Below are 21,535 nucleotides of genomic sequence, written 5' to 3' on the forward strand. Positions count from 1 at the left end.
GAAGAACCACCTGTCCTCAGACATCCTGGTGAACTTCTATCGTTGAACCATCGAGAGCATCCTGACCAACTGTATAACAGTCTGGTACGGGAACTGCTCTGCCTCGGACCGGAAGGCGTTGCAGAGGGTCGTGAAAACTCCCCAGCGCATTGCCGGAGCACCACTTCCTGCCATAAAAGACATCTACAGGAAGCGGTGTCTGAAAAGGGCTGGAAAAATCATCAAAGACCCCAGTCACCCATCACATGGACTCTTCACCCTCCTGCCCCCTGGGAGGTGCCACAGGAGCGTCCGGACTAAGACCACCAGGTACCGGAACAGCTTTTTCCCCACAGCTGTCAGACTCCTGAACTCTGCCTCCTGACATCTGACCCACGTTAACATATGGACTGAACATACACACACCCACAATGGACAACTGTACCCTCAAACACACAATAATAACATGGACTGAACCACCACTCACAACCACTAGCACTTTATATAGCCTCTGTAGAAACTATCTACACCCTCACTTATCTTAACTGCACTACTGTATAGCTCTGTGTAAATAATCATTCTGTACATTCGATAATCTTTAATCCTACAACTGTTTACAACTTGCATAGTTCACATTTCTGTATAGCTGTATATCTCAGATTCTGTAAAGTTATTTCATATTCTGTATAGTTTTTTCATATTTATATCCTGTTCGTAGCCTGTACATAGCTTGTACTCACTACAGCCTGTACATACTTATAGTTATAGAATATTCACAACATACTTCATACCGTGTACATTATAACATACCATAATAGACCCATTTCTGTAATATACTTACATATCTATACTACTGCTAATATATATTGTAATATATATATATCACTAAAGCACTTCTGGATGGATGCAAACTGCATTTTGTTGCCCTGTACCTGTGCATGTGCAATGACAATAAAGTGTAATTCTATTCTAATTCTATTCTATGTTTAACCTGAATAGCAAAAGAGTGGGGTCTGAAAACGATGAAGCCGGGAGTCCGCTGCTCTCGCCGGCTGGAGTGACCATTGAACCCCCCGGCTTGCTATCGAGCGGGTGGGTAACAGACGTCTCCGAAAACATCGGCACACTTTTGCAAATATGCGATGTCTTGATAAACCAAGCAGATATTTGAAGTTTACACAGCTACTTTCTCACCTGAAAATATGCTAAAAGTTTATTTTGTGACCCACAAAGATTAATAAAAGTAATTTTAAGTAGCGGCCGCCATTGTTGGCAACTGAAATTTGGCTGGGCCGCGCTATGAATTCTGGGATATGGTGGGCCATGAAGGACACACCAGACCCATCCTTTAAATTCGGGAAAATGAAGGACGCATTTGTTGGCCGCATTTGAAGGACTCGACGAATACGGACAGCCTTCGTCGCCCGACTGTGACGTAATCAGCCTTCAAATGCAGCCTCCGGAGGATACAGCCGACGTTTTGGGACACAGCTACTAATTTGGTTCCATCATCCAACCTGAAGAGGAAACAGAGACGCCTCCCCTTCAAAGTAAAAGCTGCTCCTTTTGGACACAGTATCAAAGAAAGTCTACAGTATAACATAGAAAAGACAGAACAAAGTTTTGGTTGTTTTTAAATTGTGCAGAAATGAAACTACACTAAGCTCAATTATGTGACAGACATTTCATCCCATGTCAGTTTGGCCTCATCCTGGGCCGGATTATCCAGCACACACTCTGACCACAGGCCCAGGGGCCACGCACAGCTGGGCTCCATCCAAGAGACAGGAAACAAACCAACACAATAATAAAAAGCACCATGTGATCTTCTTACATCTTCAAGACAAACATAGTAAAAACATGAGCATATTTGTTTCCTGATAAAATGATGTGACAGGTAGAACAGAGTAAAGTGGTGGTGTTACAGCCTTTCTCCCCTCTGCTGCCGAGGCTGTTAGTCTCTCCCAAACTCAGCTACAGGACTTCCAAATGAATGAAAGCAGCAGAAGTGGCTTTACAAATGAAAGAGGAAGAGGAGAAGAAGAGGAAAAAGCTCTGGCTGCTTCATTTCTCATCTCATATCAGAGACTTTAAAGCTTCACTGAAGCTGTACTGTGATGCTTCCATATCCCAGTGAGGCCTCCATATGATTTCAGCTGTTCTGTACACACACTGTGTGCCCTGTATGGCTCAAAGTCTCTGCAGCCTGTTTTTATCTGCTATCATCAGATCTTCATCATCCTCATTCACATCCCTCACACACTCTACAGCCTCATCAGCACTGACTTCATCTTCACTGACTGATGGAGCACAACATGAACCTGTGGAGGCTGAAACACTGTCCTGTCAAACATCTCCCCGTCACCACTCCACTTCTGTCAGCCTTTAAATGAACCCTGCTCAAGTCTGTCACTTCTGTTTGGAGCCAAAAGAGGTTAAAGATTATGCCACTACATTCTTGTCTAGAAAATATTAAAAGTGTATTTGGTGACACACAAAAAAGGGTAAAGTTTAAGTATAGTTTGGGTCCACACATGTCCAAACCCTGGTGTGTAGGCCTACTTAGTATTGAGAAAAGCCCACTAAAAGAACGCCCACCAGACCAAAGCAATGGTTTTGACTTGATCAGCATTAACCCCGCCCCCTGACTTTGATGGGTGAAGCTGACAAATAAAATGTATTTATGAACAGCGATGCAGGGCCAGGAGTAGCAACGTGAATTAAATAAATACATCATTAAATAATTCATTAAATGTGTCAGTAAAATAATTAAAATAGAAAACAAACCAATAATTGATTAAATTTGTAATTAACTAATTAGAATTGTATATAAATAAATAATGAATTATTTTAAATGAAATTAACCGATAATTCATTATCAATATATTTTTTAATTAATTATGTACATTTTTAATTAATTACTGAAATAAATAATTCATTAGTGATGTATTTATTTAATACAACCATAAAATTATTGCTAGTTTAATCAAAATAAATTTAAGACATCAATATTAAAGGTTAAATTATGATAATGAATACATGCAACTATAACTGATGACATAAGAATTTGGATTTTTAAGCTAAAGCGAAGGTGCTGACTCACTTGGCATGTTACTCTCAAATCCTCCCTAATAACAAGAACATAATTACACTTTAGCCACAAGAGGGCAGCAGCATTAATACAAGTCACATGTATATAAAGGTACAGTGATTATATTACAGTGATTTTGACAAAAACAAAACAGAAGTTGATGGCAGTGTGTTTTTCCATAACATACCAACCACATTAAATAATAAAAACATTATAACTTACAGAGCTTTTTTAGAGGCTTTGACCACTGGCAGCAGCCTCAGAAGAGCCTCCTCTGAAGCAAAGTATTTCTGCAGGTCAAACTCATCCAGATCTTTTTCTGATGACAGTAAGATGAAGACCAGAGCTGACCACTGAGCAGGAGACAGTTTATCTGTGGAGAGACGTCCTGAACTCAGGGACTGTTGGATCTCCTCCAGTAGAGAACGATCATTCAGTTCATTCAGACAGTGAAACAGATTGATGCTTTTCTCTGCAGACAGATTCTCACTGAGCTTCTCCTTGATGTACTGAACTGCTTCCTGATTGGTCAGTGAGCTACTTCCTGTCTGTGTCAGCAGACCTCGTAGGAGAGTCTGATTGGTCTGCATTGAAAGACCCAGGAGGAAGCGGAGGAACAAGTCCAGGTGTCCATTTGGGCTCTGTAAGGCCTTGTTCACAGCACTCTGGTGGAGAGATTGGAGTTTTGGTTTATCAAATAGTTTAGACCACATGGACGTTGTTTGTTGCTCTTCCAGCAGATTGAGTCCAGAGTTGATGAAGGTCAGGTGGACATGAAGAGCAGCCAGAAACTCCTGAACACTGAGATGAACAAAGCAGAACACCTTGTTCTGGTACAGTTGTTTCTCCTCTTTAAAGATCTGTGTGAACACTCCTGAGTACACTGAGGCTGCTCTGATATCGATGCCACACTCTGTCAGGTCTGGTTCATAGAAGATCAGGTTTCCTTTCTGCAGCTGATCAAAAGCCAGTTTTCCCAGTGACTTAATCATCTTCCTGCTCTCTGGACTCCAGTGTGGATCTGTCTCAGCTCCTCCATCATATTTGATCCTCTTGACTTTGGCCTGAACCACCAGGAAGTGGATGTACATCTCAGTCAGGGTCTTGGGCAGCTCTCCTCCCTCTCTGGTTTCCAGCACATCCTCCAGAACTGTAGCAGTGATCCAGCAGAAGACTGGGATGTGACACATGATGTGGAGGCTTCGAGCTTTCTTGATGTGGGAGATGATCCTGCTGGCCTGCTCCTCATCTCTGAATCTCTTCCTGAAGTACTCCTCCTTCTGTGGGTCAGTGAACCCTCTGACCTCTGTCACCATGTCGACACACTGAGGAGGGATCTGATTGGCTGCTGCAGGTCGTGTTGTTATCCAAAGGCGAGCAGAAGGGAGCAGGTTCCCTCTGATGAGGTTTGTCAGCAGCTCATCCAATGAGGTGGACTTTCTTGTTTCAGTCAGGATTTTAGTTTTGTTGAAGTCCAAATTAAGTCGACACTCATCCAGACCATCAAGTATGAACACAACCTGGAAGTCTTCAAGCCTGCAGATTCCTGATTCGTTAGTTTGATTAAAGAAGTGATGAACAAGTTCCACCAAGCTGAACTTTTCCTCTTTCAGCACATTCAGCTCTCTGAAAGTGAATGGAAATATGAACTGGATGTCCTGGTTGGCTTTGTCTTCAGCCCAGTCCAGGCTGTATTTCTGTGTTAAGACTGTTTTCCCAATGCCAGCCACTCCCTTTGTCAGCACTGTTCTGATTGGTTCGTCTCTTCCAGGTGAGGCTTTAAAGATGTCTTCTTGTCTGATTGTTGTTTCTGGTCTGTGTGGTTTCCTGGATGCTGTTTCAATCTGTCTGACCTCATGTTCATCATTGACCTCTGCAGTCCCTCCCTCTGTGATGTAGAGCTCTGTGTAGATCTGATTCAGGAGGGTTGGGCTTCCTGCTTTAGCGATGCCCTCAAACACACACTGGAACTTCTTCTTCAGTTGGGCTTTAAGTTCTCGTTTACGGAGTGAAGCAAATATTTCTGAAAATAAGAAATTCAGAAAAAAATATTATATAATAAATATCATAGCCTTTCAGTACCCTGAAAGGATGAATGTCTATTGGTCCATTTCTTGAGCTATTAGGAAAGATCAATATTCAGTCTTTAGAGAAATTCTCTTACTGCTCTGCAGATGGTCAGCCATCTCATGCTGCTTAAGTCTCCTCAAGAAGTGGAGTGTGATCTTCAGAAATGCTTCTCTGCAGCTCTTTCTTTCATCTTCATCCTCACCTTCAAACATCTCCTCATCCTCCATCTGGCTCTTTAAAGTTTCTGGGTGATCTGGACTCAGAACCTTCTGGATCTTCTTCAGCTCGTTCTTCACAAACATGGTGATGTTGTCCTCCAGCCGCTGGAAAAGAAGACTATATGAATTACCCAGTGGTAAATGGACTGGTTCTTATATAGCTCTCTTTGATACTCTGTGCACACAAAGCATTTTATACAACATGCCTCATTCAACCAAGCACATTGTTCTATGCTTAAATACTTTCTTTCACACTCTGATGGATGCATCAGAGGGCAGCTTGGGTTTAGTACGTTACCCAGTACATTTGCCAGCCAGGGTTTGATTCACAAACCTTCTGACTAGTAGCTGACCTGCTCCCCTCCTGAGCTACAGTCACCCCAATCTGACTGAAATCATGGAGCCCAAACTCTGATTTATGTTGGACACACTGACAATCCTCTGGTCCACAAAGTGCAGCATAGAGGTGACTGAAAAGAACAAATGTAAACGTAGTACTACAAACCATAACCACAGAGTCCAGGTGTGTTTGATGTTGCTGTGCAGACTGACCAGTGGAAACCTCTGCTCTCTGCTGGTCCACTCTGTGGAGGAGTAATGTATAATTAGCTCATGTTATGTCTGTCCACACACAGACACAAGCTAAAGGTCCATGAAGTGATGTTTGGATGGGTTCAGTCAATCAGATGACTGTCATGGTGAAGCTTTGCTAGTCCTGGTGATCCCACTGAGAATTAACAACTCAGTTTCCAGATGTCTGTAGTTTTCTGCTCAGTTTCTTTAGTCCCAACAGCTCTTACCATCTCCTGCATAAAGCTTTCCCTCCATGCTCAGATGCCCTGGAACAAGGTGCTCTCTTTATATCAGTGACTGGTTTAAAGGGACAACTTGCAGTGCTCGCCAAACTTTGTGTCAGCAAAAGTAGTTCTAATGTTTCTTACATTTATTACATTTTTTACATTTTTACACACACAAATCAATGAACGCAAAAACATAAACTTTCCAGATATTTTGTTTTACAATGTTACAAAACTCAGTTCACAACTACACAGTCTGATTTACAAGTACAAAATATTTATGACCACAGTTTGAGCCGATGTATGTCCCGAGTCTGTGGACTCAGTGGTTTTGTTTTGATTGTTATTGTCTTTTGTTACAATTTCATTCTGATTAAGATTTTCTAGTTCTGAGGTTTTGGTTTCTGTGTTCCCTCTGTACTGTGTTAGTATTGTGTCTCTGTGTTCACTTCCTGTTTTATTTTGACAGTGCCATGTCCTATGTTAGTGTGTCTACTTTTGCTTCCCCTTGTCTGGTTATGTCCAATGAATCCTGCTGTGTCTCCCTTTTCTCATTCCCTGATTGCTCTTTTGTGTATATGAGCCCTTTGTTTTCTCCTGCTTGTTGCTGGTTCGTCTGTGTTGTCTCCCCGTGTCTCCGTTTAAGGTTTCAGGTTAGTTTTTTAGTTTTTTCAGTAGAGGTTATCTTAGCTTCTGCACAGGCCATCTCCACTGCACTTCACCGTTTCAATTCGAGATGGACCGATCCGATATTACGTATCAGTATTGGTCCGATACTGACCTAAATTACTGGATCGGATATCGGAGAAAAATAAAAAATGTAATCCGATCTATTAAATATCACGAAAGCACCTCACAAAACTTGCAACACGCCGTAACTCACCTCAGAACGTTAGCACGTCGGAGCAGTATGCATCGCGTGATAGAGCGGCTGTGGCATGCGGGACCTGTCGGTGGTCTGGATAGCATTTGGAGCTTCGCTAGCAACCCGGCATTTCATCTCCGACAAAGTTATTCCCGAGAGAAGTAAAGCAAGTGTGTAAGTCCATCTCTGAATGTTTGTAAAGCATTCCTGCGTTAAGCTTAACAAGCGACTGCCTCTTCTTGCTGCTACTTCAATCATGAAACTGGTTAATGATCAGCTGATCGGCTTTTCTGTCGCGAGTCCGTCTCTCTTGTTTGTTTTTGGCCCACTTTGCACCAGAAAGAGGAAACCAGCGGCTGAACAACAGCAGCACGTTTAAGCTTGATAAGCTGTTGTTAGAATTTATTTAATATTACTTTCTACTCGAGGATCTTTTTCTACATAGCTGACGGCTGGTAACTGTGCAGGGGCGGATCTAGCAAAGTTTAGCCAGGGGGGCCGATAGGGCATTAACAGGGAAAAGGGGGCAAAGACATACTTTTCTTTCTTATTCTCATTTAAAATGTCTAATAAATAAAAGCTTTTAATAAATAATTATCTGAATCTTACACCCAAAGATTTAATCTGATGTAAAATGAATAGAAGTCAATTACTGTATATAGTGACTATTAAGTCTAATATATGTACCCTAGTAAGCTATAGTACTTTTTCCTTTGGGAAGGTACCATCTGTGCAGTCTGCAATTTTGTTGAAGAAAGATGTTGAATCTATTTAATATTTCTTGAAAAATAATTGATTTCTGTGCATTTTTTTTCACACTGCATCAAATTAAGGTTGATTACGTCGATTAAGCATCATGAGGTGGAGCGTGAGGGGTGGTTCCCTATTTTTTATTTATTTATTTTTGTTGTTGCTGGGAGTTGGAACCCTATTAGTTAGGTTGCTTAATATTTACGCTAAGTACTCTTTAAAATACCAGAATAGGGAGGATGGTGTAGGTTTAAGTTTATTAGATTGATCAGTATTGCTAAACTATGAAATATTTTTTTTTTGCATACAGGTATAACAGAATAGCTTTAGTGTAGTTGTTGTTTTAAACTTGAGTATGAACTTATACAAAATGCAGCAAGATATTAAAAAATAAAACAGTTTTGTTGATTAAAAAACACTATATCGGATTCATATCGGTATCGGCAGATATCCAAATTTATGATATCGGTATAGGACATAAAAAAGTGGTATCATGCCATCTCTAGTTTCAATACAGCTCACTCACGTCCCAGCAGTGTCGACATCTTGGGTCCTTTATTAAATTCAACATGGCTCGCCCCGCTAGCCGTGACATAAGATGTGAAAACAATATCCAAAAAACACGAGAGACAAACAGGGAATAGTTTTAAGGTGCAGGGCCAACAAACTGAGTCTAGAAATAAACTCAGAGTTGATTGAATTAGCATTTTGAATTGGCTGATCTGAGTTACTTCAATCAAGTCTATGTTCACTTTGAGTTAAGATTATACGTGATTGATGTAAAAGAAAAAAGCCATCATCAGCAACTGATTCTGATTTAGCAGGTTTTCAAATCTAAACGGTACCCATCCCTAGCTGGCTGTAGTTAAACCTTTACTTAAAAAGCATCCCTAGACCCAGCTGTCTTAGCTAATTATAGGCCAATCTCCAACCTGACAATCCTTGAAAGAGTAGTTGGGGGGAGACAATCAGAGGGGCAGTGTGATGATCTTTGGTTACAAACTACCGCAGTCCAGTCCAGAGGTGGGTAGTAACGAGTTACATTTACTCCGTTACGTTTACTTGAGTAAGTTTTTGAAAAAAAATGTGCCATTAAAGTACCAATTGGTACTTTAATGGCACACATGTTAATGTTAGCCATTTAAATATTAGCAGTTAGCTGAGGCCACAAGAAGAAGAGGCCCTAGAAGAACAATGGATGATAAGATTAGATTTTCAAGACTAGGCAGAGACGTGTTTTCCTTTACTGTCTCTTACAGAGGAGGGAGCAGATACCAGACGAGGTCACGGAGGTACGGGGAGGATTCGCAGCAGACAGCAAGACTGCCACGTCCATGCGAGAGAGCGATGGCTACGATAATCTCTGTTTTTGTCTCCCTATATAATGTTGTACAGCCCATGTGAGGGTTATCCTCTCTGTGAACCAGATGCTTGATTTCACACAGAGGTCCACCAACTGAATTTGATCAGTTATGGAACGATTTACCTCGACAGGCTCCTTCACTCGCTGCTTTTAAACCTCCTTTAAAACACACTTTTACTCCCTGACCTTTGACCCAGTGTGACATGTTGACTCACTACCTCAGACAGCTTAAAAATAGTCTTTTTGTTTTTTGGTGCTGCCTAAAAGAACCGTAAAATATCTGTCCTATATACAGTTATGTTCATATATTTTTGTACTACATCAGGAAACTCAAAAATATAGTTTGTAATATTTTAATCCTTATTTTTAAAACTGTTTTTGTCATTTTTCTTCTCCCATTGCATCAAAATCATTATTTACACTGAATAAATGAGTCAGCAGCTCTCTTACATTGTTGCTGCAGGTTCATTACTGAACTCTGGAGGTATTTCTTTGGACCAGTCACTCCTCACAGACACACAGCTGGATGCTGCAGATCCTGCTCCATCCTCTTCCTCCATCTTCTTGATGTCAGGGTGGAGTTAGTCTGAGAGGCAAACACACACACTCAGAGGTGCTGTTGTACTGGAAGCATCACACTGACGAGTTTCTAAAGTTCTCATTGATCATTTCATGGAGTTTCTGTGGTAAACACTGTCCTGTGACGTATGTGTTATGGTGAGGGTCATGAGGGCTAACCAGCCCCACTCCTTACTCCTCATATTTCAGCCTGAAGCACAATAACAGCCTAAACCTAACCAGGAGGCTGTAACCTCAAAGGGACTTCATGGTTAGAAATAAAGGTTCAATGAAATGAAGCAGATCATAAAGACATGAGTTCCAACTTTAAAAGAAGCATCCACACGATGACGGCACAGCAGAGGAGCACTTTCTCTAACACACTGATTCAGTTCCACTGACACAAGGACACACACAGGAAGGCACACACACACACGCCTTTATAAGAAACAACACAATCATCTGCGCTTGACTTGTCAACCCAAGTCCTTAGCCCATGAGCCCGTGGTATCAGACCACAGATATTCCCTTACTTTGAAAAAATAAAGCCAGTTTTCAGAACAGACCTGATGTTTATGCTACAGCCTGTTTACCAATATAATCAATATCAGATATCAGAGCAACAGAAACCTCGGTGATCAGGACGCTGGGACTGAGAACAGGAAGTGGCTCAAACGTCACAGTTTCATAATGTCACCCTGAACTCCACTCACCAAGGGCGTAGATTTGGCATGGACGGAAGGGACGTGTCCCCACCAATATCCAGCGATTATTGAATTGTCCCCACCAATAATTTGATCTCTTCGAGTAAAGAAAAACAAACCCGATAGTAAGAAAAAAACGATCTGTCAGCGTCTCATTCAGCGAGCGGAGCAGAAAAAGTTAAATTACGTTCTCTATTGGAGTCCTACGTCATGTGACAAATATGGCCAATGTGATTGGCTGAGCCTTTCAGGGAGCTCTGTTTAGTTTCAGCAGCGGCAAACCTGCGCTGCGAGGAGGAGAGGAGGATGGCAGCGCAAAGGAAGAACCTGCATATAAGAAATTGTTTTTCAAAGAAACCTGTAAGTCACTTAAAGTCAAGTTCACTCATATAATGTGTCCGTCACAATAACGTTACAAGCTATGCTGGGTTCTCACACAGCTGAATAAACTGCTGTGTGAAAACAGCAGTTTATTCGACCATCTACGCCAGCGTCCGGTTATGTTTTAGACAGCAAGGAACAGACGGCAGGTGACGTAATTCTGAAGGCTAGACCGTCCAATTTCACAGTCGCTCATTTCTGGTCTGCCTGGCTTTCGGAGGACCCAGCCCACTTAGACCACTAAGGCCGCGTCCTCAGGTGGACGCAGCCTCTGAAGTTGGACACCGCCGGCCTGTTTCCAGCTGGACAATAATAACAGTGACATTTAACTTATTTTATCTGATAAATAAACACTGTAAGTTTCAAGTTTTTTGTATATATATGTACATGTATCCCCCCCCCCCCCCAGCCCCTTTGAATAGTCGTGTCCAAATTCATGGCCTGCATCCTCCTGAGGCCGCATTTGTAGACCGATTACGTCACAGCGACGCGCCGAAGGCTGTCCAAATTCGTAGAATCCTCCGAATGCAGCCGACAAATGCGTCCTCCTTTTCCCCGAATTTGAAGGATGGGTTGGGTGTGTCCTTCGTGGCCCACCATATCCCAGAATTCATAGCGCGGCCCAGCCAAACTCCAGTTTCCAACAATGGCGGCCGCTACTAAGTTTTAAAATTACTCATACTAATCTTTCTGGGTCACAAAATAAACTTTTAACATATTTTCAGGTGAGAAAGTAGCTGTGTAAACATCAAATATCTGCTCGGTTTATCAAGATATCGCATATTTGCAAAAGTGCTTCGACGTTTTCGGAGACGTCTGCTACCCACCAGCTCGATAGCTAGCCGAGAGCTCGAGGATTACTGATGCGGCCGAGAACGGCACAACTCCCGGCACATCATTTTCAGATCACCGCGGACTTTCGCTACTCGGGTTAAACGTAATATATAAGTCACTTAGACAACCTAAAAATGTTATTGTTGGGCTTTTTTCAGTGTTTTGTTTGTTCGTGAGTAAATCGGTTTGGCTAAGATCAAAGTTATTAGATTAGATAAAATAAAACTTTATTAATCCCCCGGGTGGGTTCCTCCTTGGTTTTTCACACAGCTGAATAAACGTCAAACAGAAAACTGATTAAACAGAAGTGTGAGACGGTCGAGAATTTACGCCAGTATCCTGTTATATTTTAGATAGCAAGGAGCAGACGGCCGAGTTTATTAAACTCCACCGAGACAGCGGGGACACTAATCAGAAGGCTCGACCGTCCAATTTCCCCAGCCGTTTACTTCCGGCCTACCCGACATTCTGAGGACCCGGCCCACGTAGACCACGAAGGCCGGGTCCTCAGGAGGATGCAGCCCATGAATTTGGACACAACCAATGTCTCCCTAATTCTGAGGTCTCAAGGTTGGCAAGTAGGTGCTAGGCTTGGTCCACATCAGTCTAAAATTGTATGTAACCACAAATAATGTGATTCCATGTCCACCAGGAGAGACTGGACAGTATAGATGTAAAACAAATATGCCAGCAGTTCATTTCAGCTAACGAGAGGAGCAGGCATGTGTTTGTTGTGTGGGCATGTAGTCCATATCTGTTGCTGTAACAGTAGTTCATGTTTAGAATTAAACATCCCAGCTCACTGATCTGATAGAGGGCAGTAGTGCCTGAAATGTTGCATAATGTTGCTGAGAGATCATTTACTTTGTGGTAATCTTAGATGAGTAGTTTCATGGACAAAACCCACCAGATCATTCAGTGTTCCCTTAGTGCTAATGTATCAGAGATGTTGGTGTACTATAACCAGTGTTGGGACTAACGCGTTATTAAGTAACGCGTTACAGTAACTACGTTATTATTGTGGTAACGAGCACGGTAACTAGTTATTATGCCAAAGTCAGGAACGCGTTACTCGTTACTGGGATTTAGATAGGCTCGTTACTCGTTACTTCGTGTGGTGGCTATCGCGGAGCTTCCACAGATTCAGTAACATTAGCAAGTGGTGGAGGCCAGCAGGTGGATGAGGGAAAGGGACGCAGAAGGAAAAGAGACCCGAGGCGGCCGCCGGTCCAAGTGTGAACTGAACTTCAGGTAAGAAGTTATGACCTGCAGTCTCTCTGGGTCAGATATGAACCAAGTTTAGGTGGAGTTTATTTTCGTTATGCTGACTTTTTCCGTACTGCGTGCTAGCTAGCATGACAGAGTTTCTATACAGCTGGGTGGTGCTATGAAGTTAATGATGTTTCACTTTATTTTGTTCATAAGTTATTAGAGTTGCCAACCGTCCCGTCTGGTATTCAGAGAAAATATTACGCGTTTCTTATTGAGGTGAAAAGGAACAGTTTGTCCCGTAATTCAGCTACAATGAAAAAGGCACAAAGCTGGAGTTATTCTGTATCTTTACGCTGCACAGCTGCCTCTTCTTCTTTCATTCTCCCCCCTCCCTCTCCCGTTTCTACTTCAATCATGAAACTGATCAATGATCAGCTGATCGGCTCTCTTGTTTGTTTATCGCTCACTTTGCGCCGAAAGAGGAAACCAGCGGATGTCATGCTAAACAACAGCAGCACGTTTAAGCTTGATCAGCTGTTGTTAGAATTTATTTAATATTAATTTCTAGTATCAGCTGATGTTTGCTGGAGCCACAGCTGCAAAAAAGCTGCTGGTCATGATATCGTTTGGTTATCTGGTGAGAGGGAAACATGAAGATGAAACCAGGAGATGTCCTTACTGGATCATCAGAGCTGAACAGGTGATGGAGAAACAGGTTTACCTTTTAGGTGACATGAATGAGTTGAAGGGAAGTTATGAACTGTTTCTGAGAGACAAATAATCCCAGGAACCTTTTTTAGGTAGCTGACAGCTGGTAACTGTGCAGGTGCGGATCTCAAAGTGTTGCCAGGGGGGCAGGTAGGGCATTAACAGGGAGAGGGGGTCACAAAGAAATACTTTTCTTTCTTATTCTCATTTAAAATATCTAGCTTTTAAAAAATAATTATCTGAATCTTACAACAAACGATTGATAGATTGATGCATATATACCATCAAAACAGTGTACATCACTGTCACAACAGTGTATATTTTCATTCAAAGGCTTTATGATTTTTCTTATAATGGTGGGCCGGTCTCTAGTCAAAATGCCCGGGCCAATTTTCTGTCCCAGTCCAGCCCTGTATGCAGCTCATCTGCAGTCTGGTGTTGCCTACATCTTCCTATTCAGAAGGCAGAATTTCCGAGTTCTGAGTACAATCGAAAGCACCACGATTGCAGTTTTTGTGTTGGATGTAAAAGGCGCACATGACGCTGTGACGTAGGCTAGAATCATGGCAGCAGTCAATGACGGTCCAGGCGTGGGATTTCTCTCATGGAAATATGCACATTATCTTTTCCTTTCTATTGGTAGGTGGCACAGTGCACTTGTGGCAAGTAAGCAAGCTAGAAGACTGGCAAAGTTATGGAAGCAACACATTAACAAGAGAATTCTGAGTAAAACCAAAGTTACTTTCCCTAGTAACTAGTTACTTTGAAAGTAACGAGTAACTTGAAGTAACTGAGTTACTTTTGAGAGAAGTAACTAGTAATGTAACTAAGTTACTATTTTAAAGTAACTTACCCAACACTGACTATAACTGAAGTAATGTTGTTAAGTCCTTAAAGTCATATTCTTTTATTGTCTTGACTGTATTTGAAGCTATTTTTACTTTTGTATGATACCTGATTTATATGGAATATGGCTGAAGTAAACTAAAGCCTGAAATACTTAGTCAGTCATTTGTTTAATAGTAATTTAACATTATATAATTCACATATAAAACTATGAATTGTAATTTTAAACGGTTTAAAGGCATGTAGAATAGCACATGTAGGCAAGAATATTTCTCCTCTTTTTATCAAGAAGCAAAAACAAAAAGGAAAAAATAAGAAACGGGGCAGGGGTCGATGGTTGAATCATCCGTCCCCACCAACGCCACAACCAAATCTACACCCTTGCCACTCACGGAGTTTCTGTCGCCATTGTAGTTTTTAAAGTCCCGTGATAAAGGCGGGTCTTTCTGTGAATCCGCACGCTCATTGGCTAATAATCTGAGATTGACACATCGTTATCCAATGAGCGTGCGGGAACTTCCGACATAAAGTTGTTTCCTCTGAAAAACCAAAGTCTGATTATTTTTGCCTCCACTGACGGAGCCTGTTGTTCCCGCCACAGAGACACAGTAATGTCAGAGCGGTGTTAACACTCACCCTGCCTCAGCACAGCTCTCACTCTCCTCCTGCTCTCTCACACTAAACGGAGGCTCAGCTAAACTCACTTCCTCTCTACTTACAGGAAACCAGCGCTCAGAGGAGCCGACCGGCCTCACATTTCACCCACAGACACGAACAGCGTGGAATTATTTTATGTCATAAGAAGAAACATATTCATGTAAACACTCACCTGCCTCAGCTCCACCTTCCTCCTTCTGCTGCTCTGAACGGAGGCTCAATACTTTCACTTTCACTGCTGCTCCCTAAACACAGAGGATGCTGGGACTTGTAGTTGTTTCCTTCCGGTGCGCTCTTCCTCTTTGTTTGTTTGTGTTTGTGTTCAAGTTATTTCGATCATGTAAACATCAACAGAACACGTGAAGCCACACAGAGTTTGTATGTCGAGGTGGGTAGGAGGGTTTGAGGGTTTGGGGAGGGGTCAGAGGGAAGAGGTCTCTCAGTCTTGACAATCCACATTGATGGCATTGCATCTTTCAACGTGTTTGTGGGTCGATTTGGATGCTCCAGGTGTGAGAGCAGCCACTCAGCCTCTACTGCAGATGTGTGTCACAAGTTCATCTAGTAGTAGGCTATGGCACTTGGCCACAGGTGGCAGCAGTGGACTGGCCTCCATGTGAGACTGCTCCAGCTGCTATGTGATAGTCCAGCTGGAAACTGAAGATCATATGCAAGTTTTGGAAATTAAACTGTACAATATAAAGCGCCTTGAGGCGACTGTTGTTGTGATTTGGTGCTATATAAATAAAATTGAATTGAAATTCAGAATATTCTTAACTTAGCTTTAAAACCAACCCAATCTAACTCTCCTCCACACTCACAAACAAAGACAAACCAACTGACACATCTGAGTCCCTCACTTTCTTCAATCCACTCACTCTCACAAGCTCCACTTAGTCACACTGGCTCTGTTTATTACTTATTACTATTGTCTCCCCAGAAACACTTCCGTTTTCTTTTTTCCTATTTGTGTTTTCATTTTTTGTATTTGTGTATTGTTTTTTCCTATTTCAGTTGTGTTTTTTGTGCTTCTGCAGCGTTTTTTTTATTGGTGGTGTTTTCTTAAGTTGCAGTCCGTTTGGCCTCTCAGGGCCACCGTAGTTAAAGGCCAAAAATAAATACATAACATCATTTAAATCAGTTTAAAGGTTTATTTGCAAGATACAAAAACAGAAAAAATAAAAAGTTACAAATGTATTGTGCATGAAACAGGAATTCAAACGTGGCTCAGATGTGTGTCACAAGTTCATCTGGCTGTAGGCTATGGCACTTGACCACAGGTGGCGCTAATTGACTTGACGCCATTTGAGTGCACACAAAGTAAACTGCACACTTTAGTTATGAAGCAAAAACGCTGAAATCGCAGTAATAACACGTACGAGGGGAACGATAACGAAGACAAGATGCTCCTGATCGTTACTCTTGCTGTCCTGTGAACAGCATCGGCGTGGTGTTAATGGTTTGCTTTTGTTGTGGCGATCGCCCCGTGAATGAGAATATGACCAGGTAAACCCGCGACATTTTTAAATAGTTTGTCGTTCAACAGCAACAAGACTGACGGAGTGTGTTTGAGGAAACCTCACAAATGTCACAGATGAAATATTTGGTGTTTATTTGCTGGTTTGTCGGTAGCAGCTCCTTCAAAGTAAGTCTACCACACATCTGTTTGACCAACGCCAGTTGATTTGGATCACCGGTCCAAACAATTTGAACCATTGTTGTGTTTCCTTTTGTGTTGAGTTTGACTGATATTTGCTGGATAGCAAATGTTTTAAAGCTATGCAACCTTTATCTGCACATAGCAGTTAAACTGTTTAGATCAATCTTTATTGATAATATACATTATTTATTTATGAATTACTGTGTACACAAGAATAAGTTAATGTATTAAGATAAACTGGCTGAAATCTTTGTGTTATTCTTGTGATTTTTTTTATTGGCCCTGTTTAGTTACAGGCCAGGAGACCCTTTAGGGGTTTAAAATGCCGAGCCAATGAACAGCTGGGAGCAGGAATCTTTCTTCACTGAAGCTTCCACTTCCACGGGTCTGGTAGGAAGTTGTCCAAGCCAACAAAACAAACAGACAAAAAATCCATCTATCAATCACCTGGATCACCTGTTGAGAAAGAAAAAAGAGAAAACAAGCAAACAAAAGAGAGCAATATAATAAACAACATCATCGCGATGATCTATGTGAATATAACTGTAAATACTAAATATTGAATATTATTGTGCAGCACGTAAGATCGACAGCGCACAGTGTGCTTTGAGGTAGCAGCCAAAATGCAAGGCAAGTTTATTTATATCGCACAATTCAACAACAAGGTGATCCCAAGTTCTTTACAGAACATTAAAAAACAAAAACAGATAAAAAGCATGATTTAAACGTGACGTGGCCGTGAGCTCCGCCGGCAGCCAGCTGTGCCAGAGTGACCGAGCCCCAGGCTGAGAGGCCAAAGGCACCCCACCCCCGAAGGAGCCCGAGCGAGCCCCAGGCTCCAGGCCCCGACAAGCAGTACCTGGACGCCCATCCCCGGACACAAAGAACCACCAATGCACCGATGTCTGAAGGCGTCTGCCACTGGCAGGGGGAGTGGTGGGGGGAGATAGGCCTCCATACTTTGGAGGGCCTGAGATGTCTCCAGAAAGGTGGCGTCTGATACCCGACCTGACATATGGACACAGACAAACAGGCACACACAGATACAAACATCCATTCCCACCCTCATGCTCTCATATGCAGTTACTCAGCAGCAGGTAAGCGCAGAGCCCCTCCTGGTAGCCCTCAATGTCTACGTGTATTTAAAATTGAGAGGTGGGCAACGGCGCCAGGGGTGAGGTCGTACACCCTGATGTGATTCTGATCTTGGAAACATTAAAGACATTCATAGCCAGACTGCTGACTTTGTGTTTTTATTCAGTCGCCTAACAGAAGTGCAGTGAGAAACGATTTACCCCATCCTGATTTCTTAGCTATTTGCATATTTGCCACACTTACGTGTTTCAGATCGTGAAGCAAATTTTTATGATAGATAAAGATGACCAGAGTCAGTATAAAATAAAGCTTTTACATGTATTGCTGGGAGGTCGGCAGCTCCCTCCACTGCTTGGCCCTCTGTGAAAAACAACTGGGATCCAGCTTCCCTGTGATGCTGAATTATATAAGTGGACAAAAATAAATAGATAGAAGGATGGATGATTGTATTTTGTGTACAATCGTTGAAGTGTAAAAAGGGTTGGCCCTCCGTGGTGCCCTAAGCAAAGTTAGATTTTTGGGGCCCTTTAATAGTGCCAATAATAGTGATTAATGATCACCTACTATAAATGTATTTCATTTTCTAATGTTGATGTTGTTGTAATCCACAGTGAAAAATGTCATAAAAACAGATAACAAATTTGCAACTTTCATGAAAAATGTTTTCATTAATATTTAAAAAAACAACAACTAAGCAAAACAGCTCCCCCTGCTGGCCACACAGAGAAACAATAGATAAAACCTGAGAGCTGCACAGTTGCAGCAGTGTGGTTTACGTCATTCTGTTGTCAGCCTGTTTTACACATCGGTGGTTTCTTATTGACGTGTAAAAAGATCTGAAATCGTAGTAAATTCAGCTGCTATTGTGGGCTGGGGATGATTTACACTTAACATTTTAATAACTGGGTATTGAATGTCAGAGGCCCAATGTTCCCTCTAATTTTTCACGTGTCTGAGCGAACACACAAACTCCCTGAGCGGTCCCTTGGACCACTGTGAGCGACATCAGACGTGTGCACTGTGGTCATGCCGGCATCGAATCCATCCAAGTTTCATGGTTTATTAAAATAATCAAATTACAGCGTTTACATTTATGTTAGACTACTTTTAATGAACTGCTTCAGCCCATTTACAATGAAAATGTAAAAGAAATCTTGTTCATGACCTGTGTAGCATGTTAACACTATTGGAAGTAAAAATAACTTGAACTCCAATTTCGAAAACACAACTTTCTTTTTTTGTTTGTTTATAAAGCTCTGACTTGTATTATGAGTCTGTGGTCTGGGAGAGAGTCCTGTAACTCTCTGTCTCCAAAATACAGCATATAATGACCAAAGCTGGGCAATCAATCAATCAATCAATCAATCAATCAATCAATCAATCTTTATAAAGCACTTTTCATACAAAAAAAAAGTAGCACAAAGTGCTTTACATGGTTAAAAGCAGCCCACCCCACCCCGCCCTCCAACTAACCCCCCACACTCTCATTAACATAAACGATCATGAATACACACATCCCCCCCCCCCTCCCACACACACACGCACACTTAAAGAGTAAAATTGGGCTGGGTACGCATGAGCCAAGTGAGGAAACACTATCACAGGGAGCCGTCTGCACCGGGAGCCTCCAGGCTGGGCACACAGCAGGAGGGAGGCAAAGAAGCCCCCCAGCCAGGCTGAGAGGACCCCCAGAGCCCCAGCAGCCACGGTCGATCACAGCCCCGGTGCAGAGAGCCCCCTCCGAGGAAACACTGGAGATATGACACAATAGGATATATACAGGGTAAAAAGATAAAGTAAATAAGAACGGGATGCAATATAAATATAAATATAGAGGACTTCCGGTTTATGTGACTATGGCGTAGGTCGCACCGAGCGTAGCTCCTGCAGAGTCTAGTTATTATCTATCATTTCCAGGCACATTTTGACGGGTTTTTTCTTTTTGTATAGCTCCGAGACAAGACTGTTTTTGCCTTTTGTGTTTACAATGTCGCGTAAGGTTAATAAGAGCGCAAGTACCTCTCAGCCGAACTTGCGGCCTGCTGCTAACACTGCATCCCCGCCTCGTGGTAAAACTTCGCCACGGCCTGGGTCACCCGACACGCCGCTCGTCGATACGGAAAAATTCACGAAGGCTGAACTCCTCTCTGAACTTCGTGAAGAAATTTCATCACTGTTTAAAAAGGAACTGACGGCAGCGTTTGCGGAGAATCTCACGTCTATCAGGTCCGACATACAGCAACTAAAAACGGACCTTTCCTCAGATATAACTACCATGCGGCAGGAATTCGCTGGCCTCAGGAGCACGGTTACGGGGATGGAGCAGTCTCTCTCCACATGTACGGATGATATTGTCCACCTCCAAGCCAAAGTTGATGCGATGTCAAAGGAGTTGGCCAAATTGGAGAATAAATGCGAGGATTTGGAGTCCAGGTCTCGCCGCAATAATATACGCATTGTTGGTGTGCCAGAGGAGAACGTCCTGTCCGCTACAGATGTGTCCGTGCTGTTGATGGAGGCATTTCAGCTTGGGAAGGAGCCGCTTGTAGACAGAGCCCACCGAACTTTGGCCCCCAAACCTAACACCGGTGAACGCCCCCGTGCTGTGGTTGTGAGGCTGCACTATTACGCGGACTGTGCTAGGATTCTCCAGAAGGCCAGGGAGCTGCAGAGAGTGCAGATAAATAATATGACCATTTCTGTGTTCCCCGACCACACCGCTAAGACGGCGCGGGCCCGTGCGGCTTTCAATGAGGTCCGTCGCCAGCTTCGCGGCATCCAGGGAGTCCGATTTGGGATCCTCTATCCGGCAAGACTACGGATCACTTATCAAGGAATGCAGCGCGACTTCGTCTCGCCAGATGAGGCCAAGGAATATATTAAGACAATAACCACAAGATAAAAGATATAGCAGGACAATGTTTGTCTGTTTGAAATAGCGTATGATCCTAATCCAAACATCATTGTGGTAAGCTAAGTTTGTTACTCTGCCAAACACTTGTTTTGTTTTACCTGTCTAATAGTAAAATATAATTGGGTTATTTTTATTTTATTTGTGCCTTTTAATCTATTGAGAAAAGACTCTGTTGGAGCTTTGGTTTGACACGGTTCGTTTCGTAGTCGGGAGCGTTTTTGTTCAGATTGCTCCGGGTGGGAGCGTGCACTGCCGTCTCCGTCGTTTGGGGATGGGGGCTTTTGCTGTGCAGGGGGGAGGCGGGTGGGTGTGTTTGACGTGTTATTATTATTTTTATTCTGAAGCTGTACCTCTGTTGTTGTGGGTTTGCGTTGTGTGTTTGTGTGAGTGTGTTTTTCCCACTTGTTCTTTCTTTGGGGGTGAAGAAATAAGCATTTTCTCTTTTGTCTTTCTGCAATGATCAGCACTTCAGGTCAGTCCTTAGGCAATAGTGGTATTAGATTTTTAACTTGGAATGTCAAAGGTATGAATAGCCCAATTAAACGATCTAAAATATTCACGCATCTTAAACGTTTAAAGAGTGATGTAATGTTTTTGCAAGAGACCCATTTGCGAAATCGGGATCATCTTAGGCTCAGGTGCCCATGGGTGGGTCATACTTTCCATTCAATGTTTAATTCAAAAGCCAGGGGGGTGGCGATCTTAATAAACAGAAGGGTACAGTTTACGGCCTCTGAGATTAAAGCTGACAAAAACGGGAGATATTTGGTTGTTGTAGGCACCATGTACAATGTACCTGTCCTCTTAGTCAATGTGTATGCGCCAAATTTTGA

General features: G+C 42.5%; 1 protein-coding gene across 4 annotated transcripts in view; it reads right to left on the bottom strand.

The window, feature by feature from the left end:
- The window catches only part of LOC120722828 (protein NLRC3-like), a 45,227-nt gene extending 29,896 nt beyond the window's left edge, over positions 1-15,331 (bottom strand). For 3 of the 4 annotated variants that reach the window (XM_040013970.1, XM_040013974.1, XM_040013972.1), the window contains exons 1-5: positions 15,206-15,331; positions 9,584-9,719; positions 5,864-5,942; positions 5,235-5,463; positions 3,293-5,093 (exon numbers count right to left, since the gene is read on the bottom strand). In XM_040013970.1, the coding sequence (XP_039869904.1) occupies positions 3,293-5,093; positions 5,235-5,463; positions 5,864-5,942; positions 9,584-9,693 (2,219 nt within the window). In that variant the 5' untranslated portion in view covers positions 9,694-9,719; positions 15,206-15,331. The other variant, XM_040013971.1, reaches the window with a different exon arrangement.
- Positions 15,332-21,535: the final 6,204 nt, after the last annotated feature.

The sequence above is a fragment of the Simochromis diagramma genome, unplaced genomic scaffold, assembly GCF_900408965.1.
Source record: "Simochromis diagramma unplaced genomic scaffold, fSimDia1.1 OVJJ01000621.1, whole genome shotgun sequence".
In the NCBI taxonomy this organism is placed as follows: Eukaryota; Metazoa; Chordata; class Actinopteri; order Cichliformes; family Cichlidae; genus Simochromis; species Simochromis diagramma.